The 23498-nt window shown below is 37.6% G+C and overlaps 1 protein-coding gene and 1 long non-coding RNA gene across 8 annotated transcripts in view; one reads left to right on the top strand and one right to left on the bottom strand.

The window, feature by feature from the left end:
• Nucleotides 1-2445, bottom strand: part of LOC108137111 (optomotor-blind protein) — a 65873-nt gene extending 63428 nt beyond the window's left edge. For 5 of the 6 annotated variants that reach the window (XM_017258636.2, XM_041710808.1, XM_017258637.2 and 2 more), the window contains exons 1-2: nucleotides 2215-2445; nucleotides 45-1364 (exon numbers count right to left, since the gene is read on the bottom strand). In XM_017258636.2, the coding sequence (XP_017114125.1) occupies nucleotides 45-1117 (1073 nt within the window). In that variant the 5' untranslated portion in view covers nucleotides 1118-1364; nucleotides 2215-2445. The remainder of the gene's footprint in view (nucleotides 1-44; nucleotides 1365-2214) is intronic. The other variant, XM_041710811.1, reaches the window with a different exon arrangement.
• Nucleotides 1-23498, top strand: part of LOC121467975 — a 158304-nt gene that overhangs the window by 112435 nt on the left and 22371 nt on the right. The gene's annotated exons all lie outside the window — the stretch shown is intronic.

The following is a 23498-nucleotide window of genomic DNA, read 5'->3' as shown; positions in this document are numbered from 1 at the left end:
AAGTTCTTTGGGAATCATTAGGGAATATGGACTGTGGAACTCACCTGCCGCTCTTGGTGATGACCATTTCGGTGCCCAGCTTGTGGAACTTCTCCCACAGGTCCTTGCCCTCCAGCGTGACCTTGGGATCGTCGACGACCCCGTCGTCCTCGGGCTGCAGGGCCCGCAGCGGTCGCATCGCCGGATGCAGCTGGTGGGCGACGGCCGAGGCAAGGACGACGTCCTCGGCGGTGGTGTAGGCGCTGCCCAGATGGTGGGCGTGTGGGTGGGCACCGGGGTGGTGGGGCGGAAAGCGTAGGCCACCGCCGGGATAGAGGCCCGGATGCGGTCCGGCCGGACTGCCAGCTAGAGCGGCCAGTGCCGCAGCGGGAAAGTAGGGCGGTGGTGGTGGTGGTGCCTGCTGCTGGTGCTGCTGTTGTTGCTGGAGGTGGTGCGGCGGTGTGGGTGGCGGTAGACCCGTTACGCCAGTGGGTGGTGCAGCGGCACCCGTATTTGGTGAGTGATGAGCCTCCCTGGCTGCAGCTGTTGTTGTTGGGTGGTGCGACGGATGGGCAGCTGTGTTGTTGTTGCTGCTGCTGTTGTTGGGCGGTGGTATTGACGGTACACCAACAATTGTGGGCGGTGGTGGTGGTGTCCCAGCTGGCGATGTTGTTTCTTCGGTGGTGCTCAAGTGGTGTCCTTGTTTTTGATTCGTGTTATTATTATTATTTGTATGGTTGTTGTTATTATTATTATTATTGTTGTTGTTATTATTATTATTGTTGTTGTTGGAACTAGAGTTGTTGGTGTTGCTGGTGGTGGTGGTGTTGCTGCTGCTGTGGTTGCTCTGCGGCGATAACTGCGCACCACCACCCGTTGGTGAAACGGCCACAAGATTGTTGGTGTTACTATTGGTGTTGTTGGAATTGTTGTTCGAGTTGGTGTTTCCACTGCTGTTGTTGTTACTATTATTACTATTATTAGTATTACTACCCGCCGTCAACAGCGAGGATACGCTGAAGTCAGTGGGTCGTTGCGTTAGCTGCAGAAATGGATGATATGCCATCCCATTGGCAAATCTAGCGAATGGATCCTCAGCAGACTGATGAAGTAGCAGCTCCTGGACGTCGTATCTCATCACATAACCGTTTCAAACAACCGAGTGCGTCATGCAGAATTGATTTCCCACGGCGATCTCTGTGTTAGGGATCTCTCGAGAATGTCCTTAGATGGTTTTCTTTACTTTTGTTCGACAGGTACTTGTTTGTATATTTGATTTTGTTATTTTTTTTTTTTTTTTTGTTTTGGGGAGGGGGTTGACTTGTTCACTAGCACTCTCTTATCCTTCTTCTTCTTGTTGTTGTTTTCAAAAAATTCTTTAATAGCTATAAAATAACGTAAATATAATCTTTAATTGGTTTTGTCGCTTGGGATTTTCGTTAGTTTTACTTAAGATTTTGAATCGGCTTTTTGTTGTTTCATTCTTATATTTTAAAGTTCGCTTATTATTTGTTTATATATTTTGAAAGGTTTTGATGACTTTTAAAGCGTTTGCTGCCTAAACTTTGGAATTTTATAAAAATAGTATTTGGGTTGCCCTGTTTTTTAGGGTTGAAACTATAGTTTTTCTAACTTAATCGTTTAGCCTTTGTTGCCTGATCTTTGGATCCATTTGCCATTATCTGATGTTTTAAAATTATGTCCTCGATTTGAGGTATTATTAAACCCTATTAGGGATAAATATCAGCTATTTATAGAGATTAAGATTTTAACATTTTATATTTAAAAGCCAAAATTTAAAAAATAAAATCCTTATTTTTCGAAAATCAAATGTATTCCATAAATGTAGCATTAAAAAAAACAACAAGACTTGTCTGAAAACTTTACAGATTTCTCATTGTTTGTTTTGAAACCTTAAGCTTTTATATATAACTAAAAATTGTGACTAAGAAAATTTGACTTGAATTTCAAATTTGTTAAGCTCCTTTTTATATTCTTCTTAGGTTTTTTCATTCATTTTTGTGGCCTACTTTCATGTTTTGTTTTCAATTTGTGCTTGCCTTTTTTGTTTTGGCGACGGCAAAACGTTGAAAATATATGAACATTTGTTTTTGTTTCTCTTTTGTTTTTCTTCGTAATTTCACTAGGCAATTTTAAGTTTTATCATATTGCAGTTGTTTGTTTGTTGTTTTGTTTTGTTTGTTGGTATTTTCTTGTTGTTTATTTGTTGTTTACCAAAAAGGAGAACGCAAAAAAAAGAGCACAAAAGGGAATCCGGTGAATTAGGAGGTGAAAGAGAGAGCCGAAACACGACGAACGAGGGGGGAAAGCAACAAACGACGAATAAAGCGGCAGACGACAAACGACAAAACGGTAAACGACGGCGACAAACGACAAAAGCGACAAAGGCGACAGAGCGGCGATGACGACACGAACTACACGCCGGTCGCATTCAAACTGGAAACTGGAAATGGAATGGAAATACACACACGCCGAAAACAAGCGACGTCGACTGCGCTGCCGCCGCTCGCGCTCTCTCGCTCTCTCCTTTGTCCCCCTTATGGGCGTGAGAACGAGATGGCCGTATAGGGGGTGCTTGCGGCTAGTGACAGGGTGCGAGCGAGAGAGCGAGAGAGTGTTGAGTTTCTTTGGACAGAGGGCGTGTGCAAGTGCGAGAGAGAGGTGGGAAAGGAGTGAGTGAGAGGGCGAGAGAGAGAGAGGGAGTTCCAATAAGAAAAGCAAAAACTCGAACCAAAAGTGTTGAGTTGACGCCTGTGTGTAGGTGTGTTTGTTTGATAGTGTCAGGGTGTGAGTGTGAATGAAAGTGTATCTGTGTGAGTGGTTCTTGGCGGCGTGTGTATGTGTAATGGGAAATGGCACCAACCAACGAAATAACGAAAGCAGCGACGTCGCTTCAAAAGCAGAAAAAGCGTGTTAGAAGTAACAAGCCAGCTGACACCACTACAAGAAGAGGAAGAAAAAGAAGATGTTGTGGAGGGGGGGAGGATAAAAAGAGGGGGAAAATAAGCAGAAGGGAGAAAAATCAGACGGAAGATAATATATCAAATAAATAGTTAAATAAAACTAAAACTAACAAATAAAGGACAACATAATGAAAATTGAATAGAATTCAAGAAGTAACAGAGGAAACAATATTTAGCTTAAAAAAACAAATGCTCAAAATAAGAATAATAAATAAATAAGGTAAAAAAAAAAAAATAAAGAAAAAAAAAAATTTAGGGATAAAAAAACAATTTGAAAGCCAGAACTCAAAAAGTTCACGTTAACTATTAGAAAGAAAAAAAAAGATAGTGAATTCTTTAGGATTTAAATAAATAAAACAATATTAAGAAATGTCGATACAACAAGAAACTAAAGCTGCCTTTGGACCCATGTAAATTGTCAACGGACCTTTGGACAACATTTGAATGTCAATAAAAGAAGACAACAAAATAATATACAAATAAAGGCAGGAAGAAAAAATTTGATTGAACAATGAAGATACTCAATAAAGTAATGTTTTAAAAAATAAAATAAAAATAAATGTAATATAAAACAAAAATGGTCAGAAAATAGAACCGACAGTAAAACAGAATCCAAAGGCAAATGAAAAAGGACAGTAAATCACAACCTTCAAAAGGGGATGAGACAAAAAAAATGGGCGTAACACGGAGGGCGGCAGAATGGCAACGAAGGAAAAAATGAAAAAAAAAAAACGGCCAAGTTGACAAATGACGCGCAAGCGAAAAATGCGCTTCAATGGTCAAATGTTTGTCATGGGGGGAGGGGGGAGAAGGGTGGGGGTATTTGGTGGGATAAATGCGACGGGGGGAGGTGGGTGGCTAAGGGGGTGTGGTGAGATAAATACGGCGGGCCGAAAGAGGGTGGCATTTCCCGGCCAGAGATGAAATAAAGCGGCTGCGAGAAGCACTTTAAGGCACAAAAGTTGACCTACAATGACCTCCAGACAATCAAAGACACTGCTCGTAAAATATATACACATCAAATCTCTTGAGTAAAATAGGTAGAGTTTGTTTTTTGACTTAAAAAAATATTTTTTATAGTTAAAACAAATACAATTTATATAAAAAAACAAAAAATTAACTTGTTTGTAAACAAAATTGTAAAAAAAATTGTGTTGATCCTTTTTGACAAACCTTATAAACAATAAAAGCTCCTAAAAGATTCCATCAAGTAATGTAATAAAGTTTAGTTGAAAAACGGAGTTAAATATGAAGAAGTATATAATGTTTCAGCTGATTTTACAATCCATAAAACCCCCAAGCGAGTTTTGGTTCTAAAAGAACCTAAAAATGGCATATTCCTATACAGAGGAATCTACCCACTCGATAACAAAAAAAATGGTTAAAGTTATATAGGGTATTTGGGGTTCTGTTGTGATAGACTCTGACTTTTATCACATTTATATAAGAACACTATAGATATGTATAAACCAATCTTAGACCCTCCCTCTTTAAATTTTAACCCTCCTGAGTACATTTTGATCCAACCATCGCTACATTTAGAACCCCCTCTATTCAATCCTCACTATTCTTATCCCCCCTCCATGGTCACCTTAACACGCCAAAAACTAAACGCTTGTTAGCCGCTTTGGCAGCTTTTATGCGTTCCTAAAATGTAAATGAAATGATTTGGGATTTGCAAAAGAAAATGGGGTGGGGGCTAAAACGTAGAAACGAGAAATTCGCAAGTGCGAAAAAGCAGAAGAGCAGTGACGAACGCTGACGTTCACCTCTGTCTCGGCTGACGTCGCTGCCTCGGCCGACGCCTCTGCCGGAGTCGCAGTCAACGTCGACGTGTGACAAAAGTTGTCGCCAAAAGTAAGGCTAAAGCGCAAACATAGCGAGTGCGAGGGAGATGGCAAAAGGCGTGCAAATGAAAAGGCAACCGGCTCAAGTCACCAACACCAAGAAGCCAAATGTATTTTGTCACACGTACAAGCACACACACATCCGCACGCACACATAGAAACAGGAGACAAAGAGCGAGCTGGCAATATGGCGGCTTTACCGTGTGCAAGAAAAAGACGGCAAGCGTCTTGTGTGACAAGTTTAACCACAAACACACACACACACACTTGCAGAGAGGAGAGCACAATCAAAATGGAACCTCTAATTCGCTCTCCTGCGCAAAAGGGATGCAAGATGAGGTGACAACATTTGTATCTGTGTGTGCGCGTGGTGTGAAAAATTACAGCAAAAGTAGCGACGATTTTTTGTTTCTTCGCTTTTGGTTGGTTTTTTGGGCTCTCTTTTTTCAGGTTTTCCTTCGGCGTGGGTGCGAAGAAAGAACAGAGGCGGAAAGGGAAAAAGGACGAAGAGGAAATGCAGGTTTAATTGGTCTACAGAATTCTCTCTCCAAACATTTAAAAATCTACAAAGAAAAAGCTTTTTTATTTTGTATTTTCAGAGATTTTAAACTGGAAAAGTAATTGATTTTTACACATTTTTAATTTTTAAGATGATTTCTTTACTTAAGCAATAACAATTGAAATAACTTAAATTTATATATTTTAATGATTAACAGATTTTAATAAAATTAAAAAACATTATTTTTATTATATTTTAATCAATTTTGTAAATTTAATTTGAACTATAAATGTTTTGAATTTGTATTCACCAAAATTTTTAAAAATCAAATAAGTATTAACTCTTTTGTTAATTTGTGGCAACTTTTGTTTGAATGCCACACAAAATTACACATCCAATTGCTGTGAAAAGCCGGCGAAAGTCAAATGTGGAAAGGTGTTAATAAACAACCAACCAAAATGACGAAACGCCTATAGAAAATCTCAAGTTTTTCGGCGTTTTTCAAAGGGCCTTTGAGCTCTACCTCTCTCGCTCTCTCCTACTCTCTAGGAATTGATTTAGTGTGTGTGTGTGAGGTGTGTTGTAAAAAGCTTACTCTTACACTTACACAGCATCCCTCTCTACATTTCGCTCTCTTTTTAAGTGATTTTTTAAAGTTTTTTCGTAGCTAATTAAAATTTGTGAGTGTGCGTGTTTGAAAAAAAATGAGTAAAAGAGCTCGTAATTATCGTAGGAAAACTGTCTTTTTCAGCTATCTTGCCTCTCTTTTAACCATTTCTCTTCCCTTCTCTTTCCCACCCTTGCGTTTATTTGCTTAACATGGTTTAGTTGTGTCTGTGTTTGCTTTTCGTCTGTGTAGGTGGATATCTTTCTCTCTGTCTGTGTGCTCGTGTGTGAGTCCCTTTCTCCCTTTATCAGTGGCTGTGTGTGTGTGTGTGTGTTTGTGGAAATTTACGAGCGGCGCGCGTTAAATTATCTAAATATGTTTGGGGCAAAAAGGTGACGACGAATGGGTTAACACTTTGAAAAGCTGCTGTTTGCGTTGGTGTGGGTGTCTGTATGTGGGTGCTCGTTATGTAAGTGTGTGGGAATATCCTTTATGTTCCTTATATTCAAGCGGTCTACACGGAAATACAAAGTTACAGATCAAAAATAAGAGCATCTTTAAAAAAATATATTGAATATCTTTATGTTTATATTTTTCAACGAACTCAAATTTATAAATAGGCATCCCAGTATATTAATAATTAGATTGGCCCATATTGTTAAACCTTTTTATTATAAGTCAATCTTAAAACTTGATATGTATCCACTTAAGTAGAAGCAAAATCTTGAGATTAAATCTCATTATTTGATAAATAATTAAAATCTATTGTCAAATCAAATGTAGAATTTGTTTTAAGATCATTTATATACAATTCTTTTTTAATATGTATTTGTAATTTAAGACTGGTTTTTTCCAAGAAGAATATATACATTTTAAAATTTTAACTTTAAAATTCGATGATTAAATTTGTTTTATCCATACTGATAAGAAAAACACCCGAAACCGAGATGTAACTCAGTAATTAATTGTATTAGATGGTATGCTATGAGTATGTTACTCCCACTTTCGACACTGATTTGCAATAGCTTCAGGCGAAGATTCGGAATATTACATATTTTGCGCTTGTTTTTCTTCGTTCAACGGTTGAGGCAATCGATAAAATTAGCATAAAATTAAATGTTATATATGGCAAAGGAAAACAATGGCTGGACTGGCAGCCACCCAAAAAATGGGGGAGGAAAAATCAGATATCGGGTGGAAGGAGATAGAGAGCATCGGAAAATGGGGGTATAGCAAATGTCTAGCCTTATGTAAACAGTATATATATATATATGAATATACTTGAATATGCTAGCTAACATGTGTGTGTGGGTGTGCCGCATAAGTTCCTTTGGTTGTGCCTCCATTTCCGTGGAAATTGAAGCCACCAGCGTTCGTTTATCTCAGATATTTATGTCCACCCACGGATGTATATATGTACATATATGTATGTATAGAGCCAATTTATGGCTAAAACCCCCGCTTTTTACTGAAGCGCTGTTTTTTTTGCTTTTTTTTGTTTTGCACTAATCCAATTAAAGGTGGCTTAAATGTGGGAGCTGAGCTTGTATAATAAGCTGGGCAACACTTTATTTTTGAAAAACAAAGGACTTTATTTGATGTATCTTTACTACTATTAATTATATTTAGCATGTCATTTGAGAACAAAAAGCTAATAAATCCCTAGTTAAGAATTTGTGAATGTAGCTCAAAAAGAGTATGTAATCTTAAAGACCCAAGTCAGCGTATTTATTTCGCTTGTCAATAGGGAAACATGTAATATTTTTTTACCCAATTAGTTAAACTTGGCTCTTTTTATATTTAACTGCAGCCAAGTGCATCTGTTCTGAGTTTGGTTTGGAAGACATGCACTTTGAATCTCGTAGGATGGCAACCTTTTTTCAATCAACATCAAGTTTTAGTTCCTTCCTCTTTTGCCCTTTTTTTTGAAACACTTTCCCTCTGAACTTTTCTGCAACTTTTTCGTTGAGATCTCCTGCAAGAAAAAAGGAAACTAAATTTTCATTTGTGCTGAAACCTCTCTATTTTCCCATGAACAGAAGTTACAGCATCCCTTTCAAACACCATTTTGCTACACAACCAAAAAAAAAAGTGCACTTAATACGAATTTTATCATGAAATCAAAGTATAATGATAAGATTTAAGAAACTATGTTTCCATGTATAGAAAATGTTGCATTTACACTTATTGTATTTAAAATTAATAATTTTGGGTGAAACAATATGAACATAAAGTTTTCAAATTTTATTTTGAAAATTAAGACTTCATCAAAGGGCTTGTAAATGTTATATAAAAATTATATATTATTATATTAAAATTCCAGATGTTAAAATCGAATCAAAGGGATTTTCTTTTTGTATTACACCCCCTATTTTTGCGACCGCTTTTACCACCATTTTCATCGCCGCCCCCCCTTTTGCGTTCGTCTGATGAGTGTTGCCTACTTTGGAGCGTCAAGTGAATTGCCAGTCATTGTGGGCGGTTGGGCGGCAGGATGGGTGTGGGCGTGGTCGGTGGGTGGTGAGTGGGTGGCCAGTGCAATTGCTCAATTACAGTGCAACAGACAATGCACACACATGCAAACGTGTGTGTATGTGTGTTTGAGTGTGTTATGTTGTGTTGAATTTCACGCCAGCCTGCCAAGTGTATTCCGTAGTTTTTCGCCATTTTTAACGCGTCTGCGTGTGTATGTGTGTGTGTGTCTGTCGGTCTGCCTGTGTGTGTGTATTTATTGTTTAATTAACTTTACGCCTGTCTATCACACACACACACACACACACGCTAGCCAGACTTTCGATGTTGTTTGTTCGGCTTTTGTCTGCTGTCTGTGTGTGTCTGGCTCTCCCTGCGTGTGTGTGTGTGTGCTTTTGCACAAGTATATGTGTGCATTCTGTGCATATAGTCCTTGCATCCTGGCTGCTTGTTGTTGTTATTTCAGCTCAACACAAAAGTTAATCAGTTAGGGCAATGTGTGAAAAACAAAGTGCATTTCCCTCGCGAACCCATCTCCCCATCTCCCTCCCTCACTTTTCTTCTTCACTTTCTTTTACTGCTTATCGCTGATAAGTGGAATAAGGATTGGGTTTCCAAAGAGGATTACCAAGAAGTTATCTTGTAAGCTTTACAAGATTATTTAATTTCTCTCATGAGATTTATCAATTATGAAGGTCAAGTGTTTATTCATCGAAATCCGATTAATTGATTAATTTCCAATCGATTATTTCTATACATTTGTTTTCTGTAGTTTATAGTCGAGATAAAACAAAAGCATAAAATATATTGAAAGAAATATATAAATTTCTTAGTTTCCAAATCTTCGCTTAAAGGTACTCAAAAACTTGCCTATCCCTGTTTCTTTTATTTGGGCATAAACTTCTTGTTTGGCTTGTAGGCTAAGACAAAATGAAATTAGTGAAGTTTCGAGTATGGCAAAGTGTTAAATGTATTTTGTTTTAATTTTGTTTGCTAATTCAAACAATGCGGAAATTTAGTAACGTGATGATTATGGCCTAAGTTGTTTATGTACAATAAAAACTTTGACTTACAATGCTGGCATTTGTGAGTTTGAATTCTATTTTATTTCATAACAACTTTTCATAGCGATTATCCTAAACTATTTGATTGACATTGTGTTATATGTTTAGTAAAATTTGTTATTTCTTTCTGTTGATAAATTAAACTATTAATGTTTTGTGTTAAAAATGTTGCAATTATGTCTTATTTTTTCTGTTTCTGTTTATGAAAATTTGCCTTAAATTTTGGGAGTTTTTTTTCAATATTGTTATTTTTTCTATGCTATGGCCCTTTTTCGCCTGAAATATATTTTTTATTCTTTCTTTATCGTTTTAATTACTCACTAAACTTATTACTCCTTTTATGGATTTGTACATCTTCCTCTTACTCTCATATTTTAATAAGAATTCCTTTTTTTTATTTTAATCACTTGTTTGCTTTTTTTTTTATAAAGATCCACCTTCCCTATTTTCCATTTTTCCCGCCGACGTTTTCCATCATCCGGCTCATGGCGATTTCCCGGGTCCGGTGTTTCTTTCTGCCTTTCTGCACTGCTTTTGTTTTGTTTCTCGACTCTCCTTTTTGGATCTTTCTCCTCCCCTTTCTTTTCGCTGTTTGGCAGTTTCCATTGAAAAGCGCTCTTCACAAGCAATTAAACACACAAAAGCGTTTTGCACGCCGCGCCGTAAGCGAAACGTACAGCTCACAGGGGGAGGGGGGTGGTGAGGGGGAATCGGGAGGGTGTTTGAGGGGGTGGTGCTTCTGGGAGGGGGGGTGTATTCGAGTTGGTAGCACCAACAATGTGGCCAAGATAAATGGATGGCAAACTCCGGAGCTCAGCTGCAAAACTGCAATATGAATAATCGCCCGCCTAAAAGGGGAATACACTACAAAAAATAGTGTAGCAAATTTTGAATATATTATTTTAGATTTTATAAAATAATTTATAAGAACCTGGTTTCTTACTGCTAGAGATAATTGGCTATGCCTTAAAAATCTTTAGAGATTTGAAACCACTTTAGGAATGACATAAAAGTAGGCTATAAAAAAGAACCATCTCTTTTTCCTTAAAAAATATATTGTAGCATACTTTGAAATACATTTTTAAGTGATTTGAAATCTTGGCGATTTCTAAATGGCAAATAAGACTTTCTTGAACGAAGTTTAACATTTAAATTTAAGTGTAAAAAGGTTGTTGTGAGGGGAGGTAGAGGGGCAGGGGAAGGGGAAGGGTGGGGAGCTGGAAAAGTGAGGGTGTATGGTGTGTGCAGCCAACACTTTTTGTGTGAAAAGCTCTGAGGGCGTAGGGAATGTCTGGGCTTCGAGTGTTTACACAAGCGATTGGCCAAGACACGGAGGCCCTGTCCGTGGTGTGTGCGAGCGAGATGGAGTGGCCCGGAGCGAAAGAGAGAGAGGATGAAAAACAGGGGGGAATATGGGAAAAACCAGGAGCAGGGAAGGGGGCGACACGGGGGACACCATCTCCTCGATGGCGAAGGAGTGGCCAAAGTACACAAAATTCACACCAACACCAACACTTGACAATTTCTCACTCAGTGGGAAAATGGAAATGTTTGTATGTCTTCACCGAGAGGCGAGACAGTGAGTGCGACAGAGAGGGCAGTAGCCGGTCAGAGCGAGACGGGGCGATGGCTTGCCAATGGGCAAACGGCAAAGTTGTCTTCGTTTTCTAAGCCAAAAGCCACCTACGACATGTGAGATACAAGGCAAACACCCACACACATGCAAGGACACCCACAAGTCCAAGTGTGGGCTAAAGTGTGTGTGTGTGTGGGTGTGTGTTTTTGGGTGGGTGCGTGCGTGTGTGGCATCTGCGGATGTGTCAAGGATGCCAAAGCGGCATCTGATCCCCGGCAAAAGTGGCTATATCCATCCATAAAAAAAAACGTAAAGCACTCCAAGATACAAGCCAAGATGACGAATATTTCGATACAGTAAACCCTCTCCGATGCAAATTCATTATTCTTAAAGATTTTGGTAGCTGTTTTTTTAATAATTGTATTGTGTTTTTTTGTTGTTGTTTTTTAAAAGAAAAATTAAAAGTATTATATTTTAAAATGTTTCTTATTAAGTTATTAATTATTAACAATTTAGTTTTTGTTGTATAAATTCATTGAAAAAGAGAACAAGATAATATATTTGTTGTCTTCATGAAAATATAGTTCTCAAAAGGGAACGAAAGATGTGTTGAGAAAATATTTTTGCAACTCTCCTAAATCAATTATCTATATTTTTGTATATTTGTTTTCGTATTTACAAAATTAGGTAACAAATTTAACATAAAATAATATTGCTAATATTGCAAAGACAATATTGGCCATCTTTTCTTTTTCTAAACTCCGTCCGTTAAAAACTCTTTTCTAATCTGCTTCACATTTCTACAAACCTACTATGAAACTTATTTTCTAATAAACTCAAAGCTAAAAGAAATTGTCGATTATAAACGCAAATACCTTGAAACCAACATCTAAATCGGACTTTAATTTGCTTGCACTTTATTTGATCGATAAATAAACCAAGAGGAATATTTGAAAGCAATTTCCAGCAAGTTCTGTTAATTAAACGAGTATTTTCCACTTTCGATTTGAGTGCAGGGCAATTAAGGAAAATCAATTCTCGAGGCCCCACCCGAAGTTGGCTAAACAGATGAGGAAATCTCATCGTTGGTCAAGGGAAATTAGTAAAACCCATTTGAAATTAATTATAAATCATATGAAAATTTTGTCAATCGATTTTCGTACTGAATATGGAAGTGGGGAACTCTGGAAAAGACGAGCACTTGGTATTTCTTCTATGCTTTCCCTTCCAGCTTTTTCCGGTGAAACATTTTGAAAACTTTTATTCACATATTTATTTATTCATTTCCTCGAATGCGAATGCGAGTGTGTGTGTGTGTGCGAGAATGCGTGTGTGTTTGCTTTTCAAGTGTCTGACTCGTGTCAAGTCTTTCAAAAGCCAACTACGATTCCATTAACAACGGCAACACAAACAGCCGCACAAAACTCTCTATGACGCTCATAAAACTCGGCAGCAGCGGGCACCCCATGCAGTGCATCTGGAAAAGCGGAAAAACAGGGAAAGCCGGGGGAAAATCAGGGGGCCAAAAGCGGGAGAGCAAAGTGTAAATGAAAACATGACACCTGGCAGAACTTTTATGATGCGCTAAAAAGCAAACTTTCCGTTTATTATGCAAAGAGCATAGCTGCAGACGAATTTACGCAAAAAAAAAATAGAGGAAGAATAACTAACGAGATTGCACTAGTGCTGTTTTCCAACCATACGATACCCGGTAATTGGGCTCGCGAAACTTTGAAATTAAGGTTTAAGTTTAATAAGAAACTTGATAAAATCTTTTGAGCTCTAGGTCTTGGATACAAAAAAAGCCGGATAATGATAATTTGGCGATAATATAAATTCTTTTTCAAAGTATCACTTACTATCGATGTTTCTAACATTTGTTCTTGCACTTTTGTTAGTCTTGGCTTAAAAAAATTGGCTATCGCTAGTATAATTATCTTAAGATATTAATTTTGGAATCCATCTTGATCATTGAGTTCTTGAAGTGTTATTCTAGTCATTAGTTAAAAATGTTTGTTGAACTTATAGTGAATTACAATTTAAGAAATTTCTATTTATCGGAAATATCGATACTTTTTCCAAAATATCAGTTAAAATCTATGTCCTTATATTTTCAAGAACATATAATTATATTAAGCTTTTTTTAATCCAAGTTTGACCATTAATCTTTGGGCTCAAAAGAGTTCAAACATAAGTGTTTTGAAAACAATAAAGCTATCGACTTTGCTATCGAGGCTGTGCCAGCTCTAGATCGTCTATTTAGAGGGTAGCACTTCTGAATGCAACCCAACATAACTGAGTGCAACCTGAAGAGTGCTATGCACTGACCAGCGGAAAAAGGAAAAGCTGTAAAAGCTGAGGCAGGAGCTCATTACAGGACCTGCGGCTGTGTGCGTGTGTGCCGAAGTTTGTTTGCCAGCCGGATTGGATTTGTATGGGCGTATGAGTTTGCGAGTGCGAGTGCGAGTGTGTGTGTGTGTATGTGTATGTGTGTGTATGTGTGTGGGGTGTTGGCCAAAGGGGCGTTGCAATAAAAAAGGCGCCAGCCTGACGACGCGTTCAGCAATTATGCCACACAATGGCTAAAATGGACGGGAGAGCATGTGAATGTGCCGCAAGAATAAGCGCAAGAAAATGCCAAAGTTTCCAAAGAGAAGGGTCAACACACCCTCCGGACTTTGCTGCCCCGCCCCGCCCCTCACCGCCCCTCCCTTTCCCCAATTCTGGGTCTTTTATAGGTGCGATGGGTAAACAACAACATTGCACTGGACTCCTTGGAGTTGAAATCGGAGTGAGACGGGGCCTCCAAGTCGAGGGATTTGCGTGCTGACTAATGGAACGCCGCTTGAGTAGTCGTAATTGTCGATTCTTTTGCCTTATGTATCTTTCTCTTGATATACGAAATCAAGATATTCTAGAGATTTATGAAACGTAGAGAAGAAATCAGGCACAAGTGTGCATATCGAAATGTATCGTTTTTATCCTTTAATTATCGATTCTATCAGCAACATGGTAAATTTTGAAACTTGAAGTAAGGAAATATGTCGCTGCTTTTGTTAATATAACGATCAAACTTTAATTTTATTGTTAAATTATCGATTTTCTATCAATTAGATGCTAAAATTTGAAGCGTATCGAAATTTAATGTAGCGAAATTGATCGGTAAAATATCGATGTTAAAATATTTATTAAGTGTTACTTATGGATACAAAATGTCATATAAATATTTATTTGTTCAACATCGAATACGCATTTTTTTATCGAAAGCATCTTTTGGTTGAATATTTTATTTAATAATGTATTTCTTAGCCAAGAAGTATTTATAACAAAAAGTTAATTTCTTTCATTGTGTGCTTCAATTTGTGGCAGTATCTTTGGAGCCATTGTGTGTTTGTTGGATGCTGTTGTTGCACAGTCCCTCTATTTTTTATTTTTTTTTTGTACCACCCCTCTGACCAATCAGCTAAATGAATCTGACCAAATGGACGCGCCAGCGGGCACATCAAATGAAATCGAGCGTTGTCCGAGGGCCCGAAAATAAAGAAACCAACAGAAATATCCAGTGAAATGTCAAGCCAAAGGGCAGTGGGTGGAAAATATTGGAGGGGTTTTCGGGGGAATTTTCATTGGGGACTACCAGGGCGTTACAACAAAGCTCATGGGGCGAACAAAGAACGCCAAAGAATGGCTGAGGAGAAGAAAAGAACACTTATAAATAAAAACATGCTCATTAATGTAAAAGTCAGTGACAGACAGGGATGGCAACAGCGTGGGTGTGGGTGCTGCTGTGGGTGTGAGCGAGAGCGAGAGGGCTAGACAATGGCAAAAATCGAGGCGTCGACGCTGGAATAGAAATACACTTTAGTTACACTCAACCTCCCAATTTTTTTTTTCTTTTTTCTTCTTTATATTTTCCTAAGCTCCTTTTGGCCATTATGATATTGTATTGAAAGTGCCAAGTGATGCTGTCATAAAAAGTTGCGCTCGGTTTGAGCTTTCCCCCCCCGTCAAAAGAAAATGAGAAAAACTCCGAGAAAAATCCGAGACCGAAAATAAAAATTAAATGGAAGGAAAGAAATATCATTGAATTGATTTGGCTTTCGATATCTTGCAAATGAAAAACTTACAGCAGCTGAATCCCTTAAAGTGTTGAAACTAAAGTTCGGTAACCTAAGAAATTGGAAGCTGTAGTTTATGATATAAATTGTTTTTTTTTAACATGAAAAGTAATTGGTTATTGATAACTTAAGTTTTATTCCATTATAAGTTGTAGTCTTTTTCTTGAAATGAAATTAGCAAATCAAAAACAAACCTGCTTAATTGGAACCCACATAAACCGCTTAAGAAATCACCCAGAAAAGTTTTCGCGTTCAGGTCTCAGGTCTTTTCATTAAAATCCCCAGCAAGGCGTAACTTTAGTTTGCGCACAATGAAACCAAGGATGCTGAATCCTTTTGAATAAGCTTTTATCCTTCGCAGTTTGTCCGCCAACAATTTGCATAGCAATTAAAGCAAAAGGAAACTGTCAAGTGTTTTTTTTTTTTCTAATTTTTTGTTTTATTTTTCTCAACCCTCCAGAACAACAAACAAACAAATAAAGAAGGGAAATCGCGTGAAAATGCGCCAAATTGTTAGACAAAAATTTGCTGTATACATTATGCACAGCCACTCAAAAAAAAAAAAAAAAAAAAAATGTGGGGGGCGGAGGAGGTTTGTTTCAGCTGCCAAGACGTTCAACTTTCATTTTTATGTCGGCGGCCAAATCATTTCAGCAATGTTTCCAACTTGAAGGGAACAGAACAAAAAACGTGAAATACAAGGAGTATTAAAAGGAATTTTAGTTCTGGCATTGTCAGACAGTGGGTGGAAAATCGGGAAATCTTTGAGAAAATTTAGGGGGGGTAGAAGGAGGAGGAGGAGGGGGAGGAGGAGGAGGGGGAGGAGGGGGTGACGAATGCACTTGACAGCTGCGAGCTCAAAACTTTTTGGACGCCATCAAAAGGCTCGATGAAGTGCTTCAAGTTTCTCGAGAGGAGTCGTCGTTCCCCAAATCTCCATCGAAATCGATTTGGTCCTATAACAAGTAGCATCTCTTTCTAGGAAATTTGTACCCACCTGCAGGCAAAAACGCACCCTTGTCAGAAAATGAGAACTTCTCTTCGTCTCTTGAATTTCCTACCGAGCTTTGCTTATAAATTAAATTCGTAATTGATTCCTGAATCCGCAATCCTGCAAATGGGATTACAACACGTTGGAAAATCGCCCGAATGAGAACTGAACCACCCCCAAAAAGCAATCATCAGGGGGTTTGGGTATGCGTTTGCGTTTGAGTTTGCGTTTGAGTTTGGGTTTGGACTTGGACTGGGTTTATATAGATGGAAAATTGCGTGTGCTGTAACTGAAGTCTGAACCTGAAACTGAAACTGAAACTGAGGCAAAAGGAAGTTGGCTGGGCTGGCTGATGTCAGTCAGTTTTGCCGAAGAGACAGCGAGGACCTTCCATCTCCACCTCAATCTACTCGATTTTCCCCTGCCAAGTCAGCTGGCGTGTTAGTCAGTCAATAGATAGGCCAGGATACTCCACGATACTCCACAATACTCCAGGATACGATATCCAGGGCGGCCACAAAGGATCTGAGCACACACTATATGCGTATTTATCGGTTAAGTGTGTTCACTGTGCGTTCAACCCCCAATGAAAATAAAGGATAAGTGCCGCATCCAGGCCATTCCCAAAAATCCAAAAAATACAATCCCCTCTTCCGCTTTCTTCCGCCGGCAATAACAACAACAATGGAGCTGGCATTTTATATGTAGTAGCGTTTGCCTAAATACTCAAGCCAAGCGTATACCGGAATCATAGCCCATATCAATGTCGTAAGTCCGTTAGCAGCTTACCATCGAACAATCCGGAGTGGAAACCTCTTCAATTAATTGAAAAGTCAGTATGATTCAAAGAAATTGCTGATATTGCTCATAGGTATTTATTGGTAGTTATTTTCATACTTTCTTGGTATATCTTATCTCTTACTTCCTAAACTACTAAGTTTTTGATATTGCTTTCTTGAAGTGCTTTTAATGATATATAACCAAAATGTATTTATATTTTTATTTCTTTTATATTTATTTTATATTTATTTTTGTAATTTGAGTTCTTTTTTGAAGTGAAATACTTTTGTATTAGAAAATGTCTTACAAGTCTGAGTATCATATCTTTTAAAAACCATTATTTGTAGACCCAATAAACTTCAGAAATAAATATCAGGGTAGGAAACAACAACAGGCTTAAAGGGAGTTTTCTTAGTCCCAAACATATCAAGTAATCCCTATTAAACAGGCATCAAACATGTAATGGAGGTTGCCTCAGAAACAAGAAGAAAACATTCCCTGATAAGGATTCAAATTAGTTAAGGGTTGTTACATCCTTTGAAAAGGGTTAAGTACCATGTCTCTAAACAGTCATAAAAGTCACTTAGCGCTAATAACTATGATAATAAGTTCTAGAAAGGGAAAACTCTTAATGCTGCACTTTCTGGAGCTAAGAAATATTTTTGAAGGCAACTGTGAGGCTTTTGTAAAACAATCAATTTTAGAGACTTCAATCAAAATCTAAATGTATGTGTTTAGTTTTAGGTGTATAAATACCTTCTAAATAACTTTTGTAAATTACTTTCTGTTTAGTTCTAAAAGTAAAATAACTCATTCTTCGCCCATATTGATCGAATGCTGGCCAACTCTTCGTGGGTTCATGGCTCAGTTCAGTTCGTTTGGCAAAGTCAAGTCAAGCCGATAAATCCAGTTCTGGATACAAGTTTGTATCGACGGTCCTAGGTGGCTCCGATCTCCACCGCATTTCCCCTCTCTTCTCGCCCACAAGAAGACAAAACCTCATACAAAACCGGCCTGAATTGCAGACGTCGCCGACTTGAGATATTATGTTTTCCGCAGCTGTCAAATTTGATTTGACAAATGTAAATAATACGGACAGACAAAGGGATTGTTGACATAATGGAAGGCGAGCTGATTTACACTTTTAGCTGCGTGTCGAGATGCGATCGTGATCTCTCTCGTCTCTTGAAGCCCCAACCCAACTCCCCAGTATGGAATGTTTTTTTTTTTTTTTTTTTTTTTTGTGTGTCATGCCTGAACAACCCGCAAATCTACCGACTGTTTGAGTGACTGCCTCCGGCTAATAGCTACAAATTGTCACATCAGTTAAGTAGCGAAAAAAGTATGAGAAAAACAATTGGCGAGGCGATAAACCGATGATACGGGTTCGGAAAGAGTTAGCTAATTGGATAATGACCCCGATTTCGATGCGCATCAGTGGTTCGGGGGAGGATTCGCCCTGGGGGTTGGCTAAATCTTAATACCATCCTTGGCGTCGAGGAGTAATTATCATAATTGCCAGCCTGATGATCTGATAACAGAACCCACTGTTTCCATTTGTCTGAAATCAATTTAAAGTATAGTCCTGTAATAAAATTATCCACCAACGTAAAATTAAAGTCCTAAAAATTCGAATTATCTCAACACATAAACTATTTTAATGTCCCATTAAATTTTTCAATATTTTTAAAATAAGGAAATTGGCAGGTGGTTAAGAAATTTTACTAATGAGTAGTAAGATTATAAAGTTCTCCAAAAGTATCTTTCTTAAAGGGGTGAAATTCATACTCATTAGAATTGCATAGAAAGTAAGGAGGCTCAAATTTGTTTAAAATATATAATTTTGATTTTGACATATTTAAAGAAAACGGTGTTCAAGATATCCCAAGTTTTAAACATGAGATACATTGGTCTCTGGGTTTTTATTTCCTAAAATCACAGTTATAAAAGTTTTTAAATCTAATCCTATGATTTTAAAGGCAGCATATTTACAATTTAATAATTACAATTTTTCAAACGGCAGAGAATTTTTTATAACATTTATAAAAGACTTTATTCATTGTCTTTTAGGGGTATTTATAATGAATTATACCTATATCAAAGCATATTAGGTATAGGAATTTAAACGGATTTTGGAAAATCTCAAGCGAAACCAGTAAAGGTTATTATTTTCTTTAGACCTCCCACCTTTTTTTTTTTTTTTGCTATTTTAATAGTTTAATACTTTACACTGTATGCACTTTTTAAGCACTATTTCTTATTTTTGATTTGTCAGGTTTTCAAAAATGCTGGTCTGCACAAAAAACAAAACAAAACAGAATATTCAAGGTGATGTTTTTCATATTTGTTTTCTCTTTTTCGCTTTCGTTAGCGGTAACGAAACGGTAAGCGGTTAACGGTTAACGACGAACCGTATCGGTTAAGGTCAGTGTTTTTGTGTTCGGCAAAAAAAAAAGGGGGAATCACACGTAAACACGGCGAGACATTTGATTTTTGGTTTCGCTGGCGACGCGACGGCAAAAAGCGTTTGACGTGAGCGTGTGACAGGCGGCGACTGCTGGCCGAGAACGATCCAAAAAGCCGAAAAGCCCGAAATCCAAATACAAAAAACGAAAAAAAAAAAAAACCGGGCCAAGACGCCGACGAGCGCCAAAGTGCAAAAGGCGCCGACTGCGACGCGGGCAGAGGCGTCGACAGAGTGCGAAAGTGGGGAATCCCCCCTTTTAAGAGGGGTGGTGGGACAGGTTATGTTGTTCACCACGGAGGCAAAAAGGCTTTGGCCAGCTTAGCATAGGTTTTCCCCATCCGAATGACAAGCATTTTGACACCCAAGTCGTAGGTAGAGTCCGTCTTGTGTCACCTTAACTGTGTGGTACTAATTTATTTTTTTTTTTCCAAATGCATTTCGCTCAGGTCTTTATTCTAAGCACCTTAACTGTTTTGTTTTTGTTTTCGTTGTCCACCTTCTTAGCTTTATAATCCGCCCTTATGTCACCTAATCTCTAGACTATCCATATGTAAACCTACTCACTAACTACATCCCCCCTCGCGCTTTTCTAAAACCCACCTCCACCCCTGGACTTTCCGCTGTGATCTCCGCTCTTCGTTTCATATGAAGTGTCGACGTTTACTAACAGAATTCCCAGTTTGAATGACGGTATTCGCCACTTTGTTTAACGCTCTGCCCGCTGCCTTCAAAACTCACCATGGCAGCGCGGTCGACGTCGACGGTGGCAGAGGCAGAGACACGAATTCGCCTCGTTTCGCTTCGTTTTGAGTGAGTACTTTTGAGTAACTGAGTATTTGAGTAATTCACTCACAACCGGTTTTTATAATTTCATCCCATATTATTTTTTTTTTTTTTTGTTTTGAACCAGGATAACAACACGCAGGATAACTCACGCATGATTCGAATCGCATCTTTTGCTGGCAACAAAAATCTAGTAATAAGGACGTGCGGTGGCCATTTTGGGAAGACTGTAGACTACGAAAAACTGGAGCACAGATTAAGTCCCTGCCAAGCAAAAATAAACAAATTTACTAATATAATGCGTGAAACCAATTTCGAGGAAAATGACATTGTTTATGGCTTTCGGTATCCGAAAAGGGAATCAGAAGCCAGCTTTTAGATACTTAAATAAATGGGAAACATATGTTTGCAAAGAAAAAATATTTGGTTAAACAAAAGAAAAACAAAAAAATGGGTTTTATGAAATTATACATTTAATAACTTGCTTTCAAGTTAAAAAAATAATTAAGAAATTATGTTGAAATATTTTCATTTTAAGAGTAAAATACCATTTATTGAACATCAGATTTAATAAGAACTTCTTAAAAAAAAAGATGGGATGCGAAAATCTAACACATTTCCAATATAAATGAGTTAACGATGCTTGAAATAAATAGTACAAAGTTTGGTATTTAAAATTTAATGATGAGAAACTATAAAATATTAACAAAATACACAAATTTAGGAACAATACATTATTTTAACATATATAATTTCACAGATATTGCAAAGCTTTTACTAAAAAACCCTTTTTTCAAATAAAAACACAAATGATGCAGGTTTATTATATTAATAGAAACTTAGAGAACGTTTAGATATTTAAGAATCACTAAATCATTTTAAAAAGTAATTTTTACATAATAGGACTATATTTATTTATGAAGCATATATTGTTTTAAATATTGAAACCTTAAGAGAAATCACAATATAGCTTAAAAAATATTAAAAGGTTTTAACAAACTATAAAATAAATTCTTTAATTTAGTATTTTGAAGGCATTATTCTTAATCCTGTAAATTCGTAGAGCTAATGAACATAATTGATTGGTTCAAACGTAATAACATCATGTTAAAGTTTGAGGTGTTGCTTTGTTGTTTTTAATGTCTAGATAAGGAAAATTGAGACACAAAATGGTGTCATTGGCGATAAAATACGAGATAAAGTCAAATATAGATGGAAAGCAAAAAAGAAAGAAAGAGAGGGCAGAGGCTGCGTTGGAAAAGGAGGCAAGATGTTCCATAACCGTAGTCCGAATGCCTTATGACACTTTCCTTCGCGTTTTCGCTTTGCTGTTTCATCCGCCGAAGCGCCAGAAGGTAATGAATAAAATATGCAATAAGCGTAAAGCAGCAGAAATATGCAAATTCGTTTACAGCGTTTCTACTCTCTTTCCCCCCTCCCCCCACTCACCATCTCACTCACTCTCTCCAATTGACACGAATGGGCGCGAGCAAGACGGATATAGAGTAACGCCCCCTGCAAGTCGACCATTTTACTCTGCAGCATGCGAGAGCAAGCGAGAGGGCAACTATTTGCCCAAATGCGCTTGCGCCATGAGAGGGAGAGAGAAAGAAAGAGAGTTGAGCGCTTTTCACCCAACTGTGGTGAATTTTTTTTCGCCACCTCACGATCGCTTTGTGGGCGGAGTCTCGCCTTTCAGTGTATGTGTGTGTGCGAGTGAAATGGAGCAACTTGGGAGTGAAGGAATAACACACACACACACATAAGAAGGCAGCGATTTTGTCACACAACCAGAATGTCCTTTTGCTTGCCCTCTCTTTTTCCTATTCCCCTCTCCCCACAATATTTTCCATTTTCCACTCCACCTCTTTAGTTTCATTCACTTGGCTTTTTGGCGCGAAATTTTGGGATCAATTTGAGAAAAGGATGTACAGGGCTAATGTAATGCCATTGTAAAAGGATGCTATTATTACAATTGTTTTTCAACTGCTTAAATATAAGATATAATAAAACGTGCCTTATTATAGATATTTAAAATTTTTTCTTTAAATTTAATATTTGAAACCATTTAATTAATGCAAATCTGTAAGGATAATGCTTCGTTTTCAGAGCTTTGATTTCTAACTTGTCCAAGTTTTTAACCTTAAGACATGAAATTTTCCCTTAATTTAATAGTTTTACTTGGACCTTGATGATCATAAACAACCATGAATATATGTGTTCTTATTTAATCGAATATTTTCAAAATGGTTTCTAGCAAGTATAATATATATCACCTATATATTTGTTATCCCGAACCCCTAAGAATATCCGATTCTACCCCAACAGAAAAAGGGAAAAATTCCCCGACTGCAGCTGCTGTAAAATATGGCGCAATGTGCAATTGTTGATAATGGGGCATATAGCGGGCATATCCTCCCAATTTGCGATTCACAACTCCCGATTCCTATAGCTCGGCTGTATTTTATTTTTTTGTTTTTTATTTTTTTCTTACCCAGCTCTGGCGCCTGCGCCTCGCCTGCTAATTAGTCGAGGCTCCCGATCCCGAGGGATATATATTATAGGATGACGGCCATCACGGGGGGAGAGATGTGCTCCTTGTATTTGCTAAACTTTCCATTAAATTTTGGCGCTGCACAGGCTGTGGCAATTAATTTGGAGGCGCAACAAGCGTTGAAAGCGTCGAAATGAAGTGTGACGAGCAACGCAGAGGAGCTGCCACAGTTTGCCACAGATGTGTTTTCTTATCCTTGGGGATGGGATTGCACTGACAAATACTAGGCCAAATATATATTCAATTTTTCTAAATTTTAGCTTTTATTTTAATTTATGTTCTTGTTTGTTGGAGTAAGCTTGACAACTAAGCCTGAATTTCTTCTTTTTTTTTCAAATAGACATTTAGCCTTCTCAGTTTTCAATTGTGTAATGAAAAAAAAAACGTGACCTCAAACAACTTTCTAAAGGGAAAATCTAAAATGTTTACTGCCGATTGGAAATGATTATATATGATATTTTAAAAAGGTCAATTTCTATCTTCAGCTAATGATTGCAGATAAAAAATGTATCTTGTGACATTTTCTATAGTTATAAATTAAGTAATTATAGCCTGTTTTCTTTCAACGGCAAATCTAGAGATAATTAAAACGCTTTATAATACTGAAGTTTATATTTTTAGTTTGGTTTTTTCAAGAGCCACAAAATGTGTTTGCTTTATGGACTTATATTTGATATTTTTAGACCATTTTCTCCCTTTTTTTTTTGCCCAGTGTAGTGAAGGGGTGCTGCAGGCCTTCCCACCTTTCCTTTGGCTGCCTTATACCGTGTCATCTTT

The sequence above is a fragment of the Drosophila elegans genome, unplaced genomic scaffold (assembly GCF_018152505.1).
Source record: "Drosophila elegans isolate 14027-0461.03 unplaced genomic scaffold, ASM1815250v1 contig_149, whole genome shotgun sequence".
In the NCBI taxonomy this organism is placed as follows: Eukaryota; Metazoa; Arthropoda; class Insecta; order Diptera; family Drosophilidae; genus Drosophila; species Drosophila elegans.
This window is presented reverse-complemented; position numbering and strand designations above follow the sequence as displayed.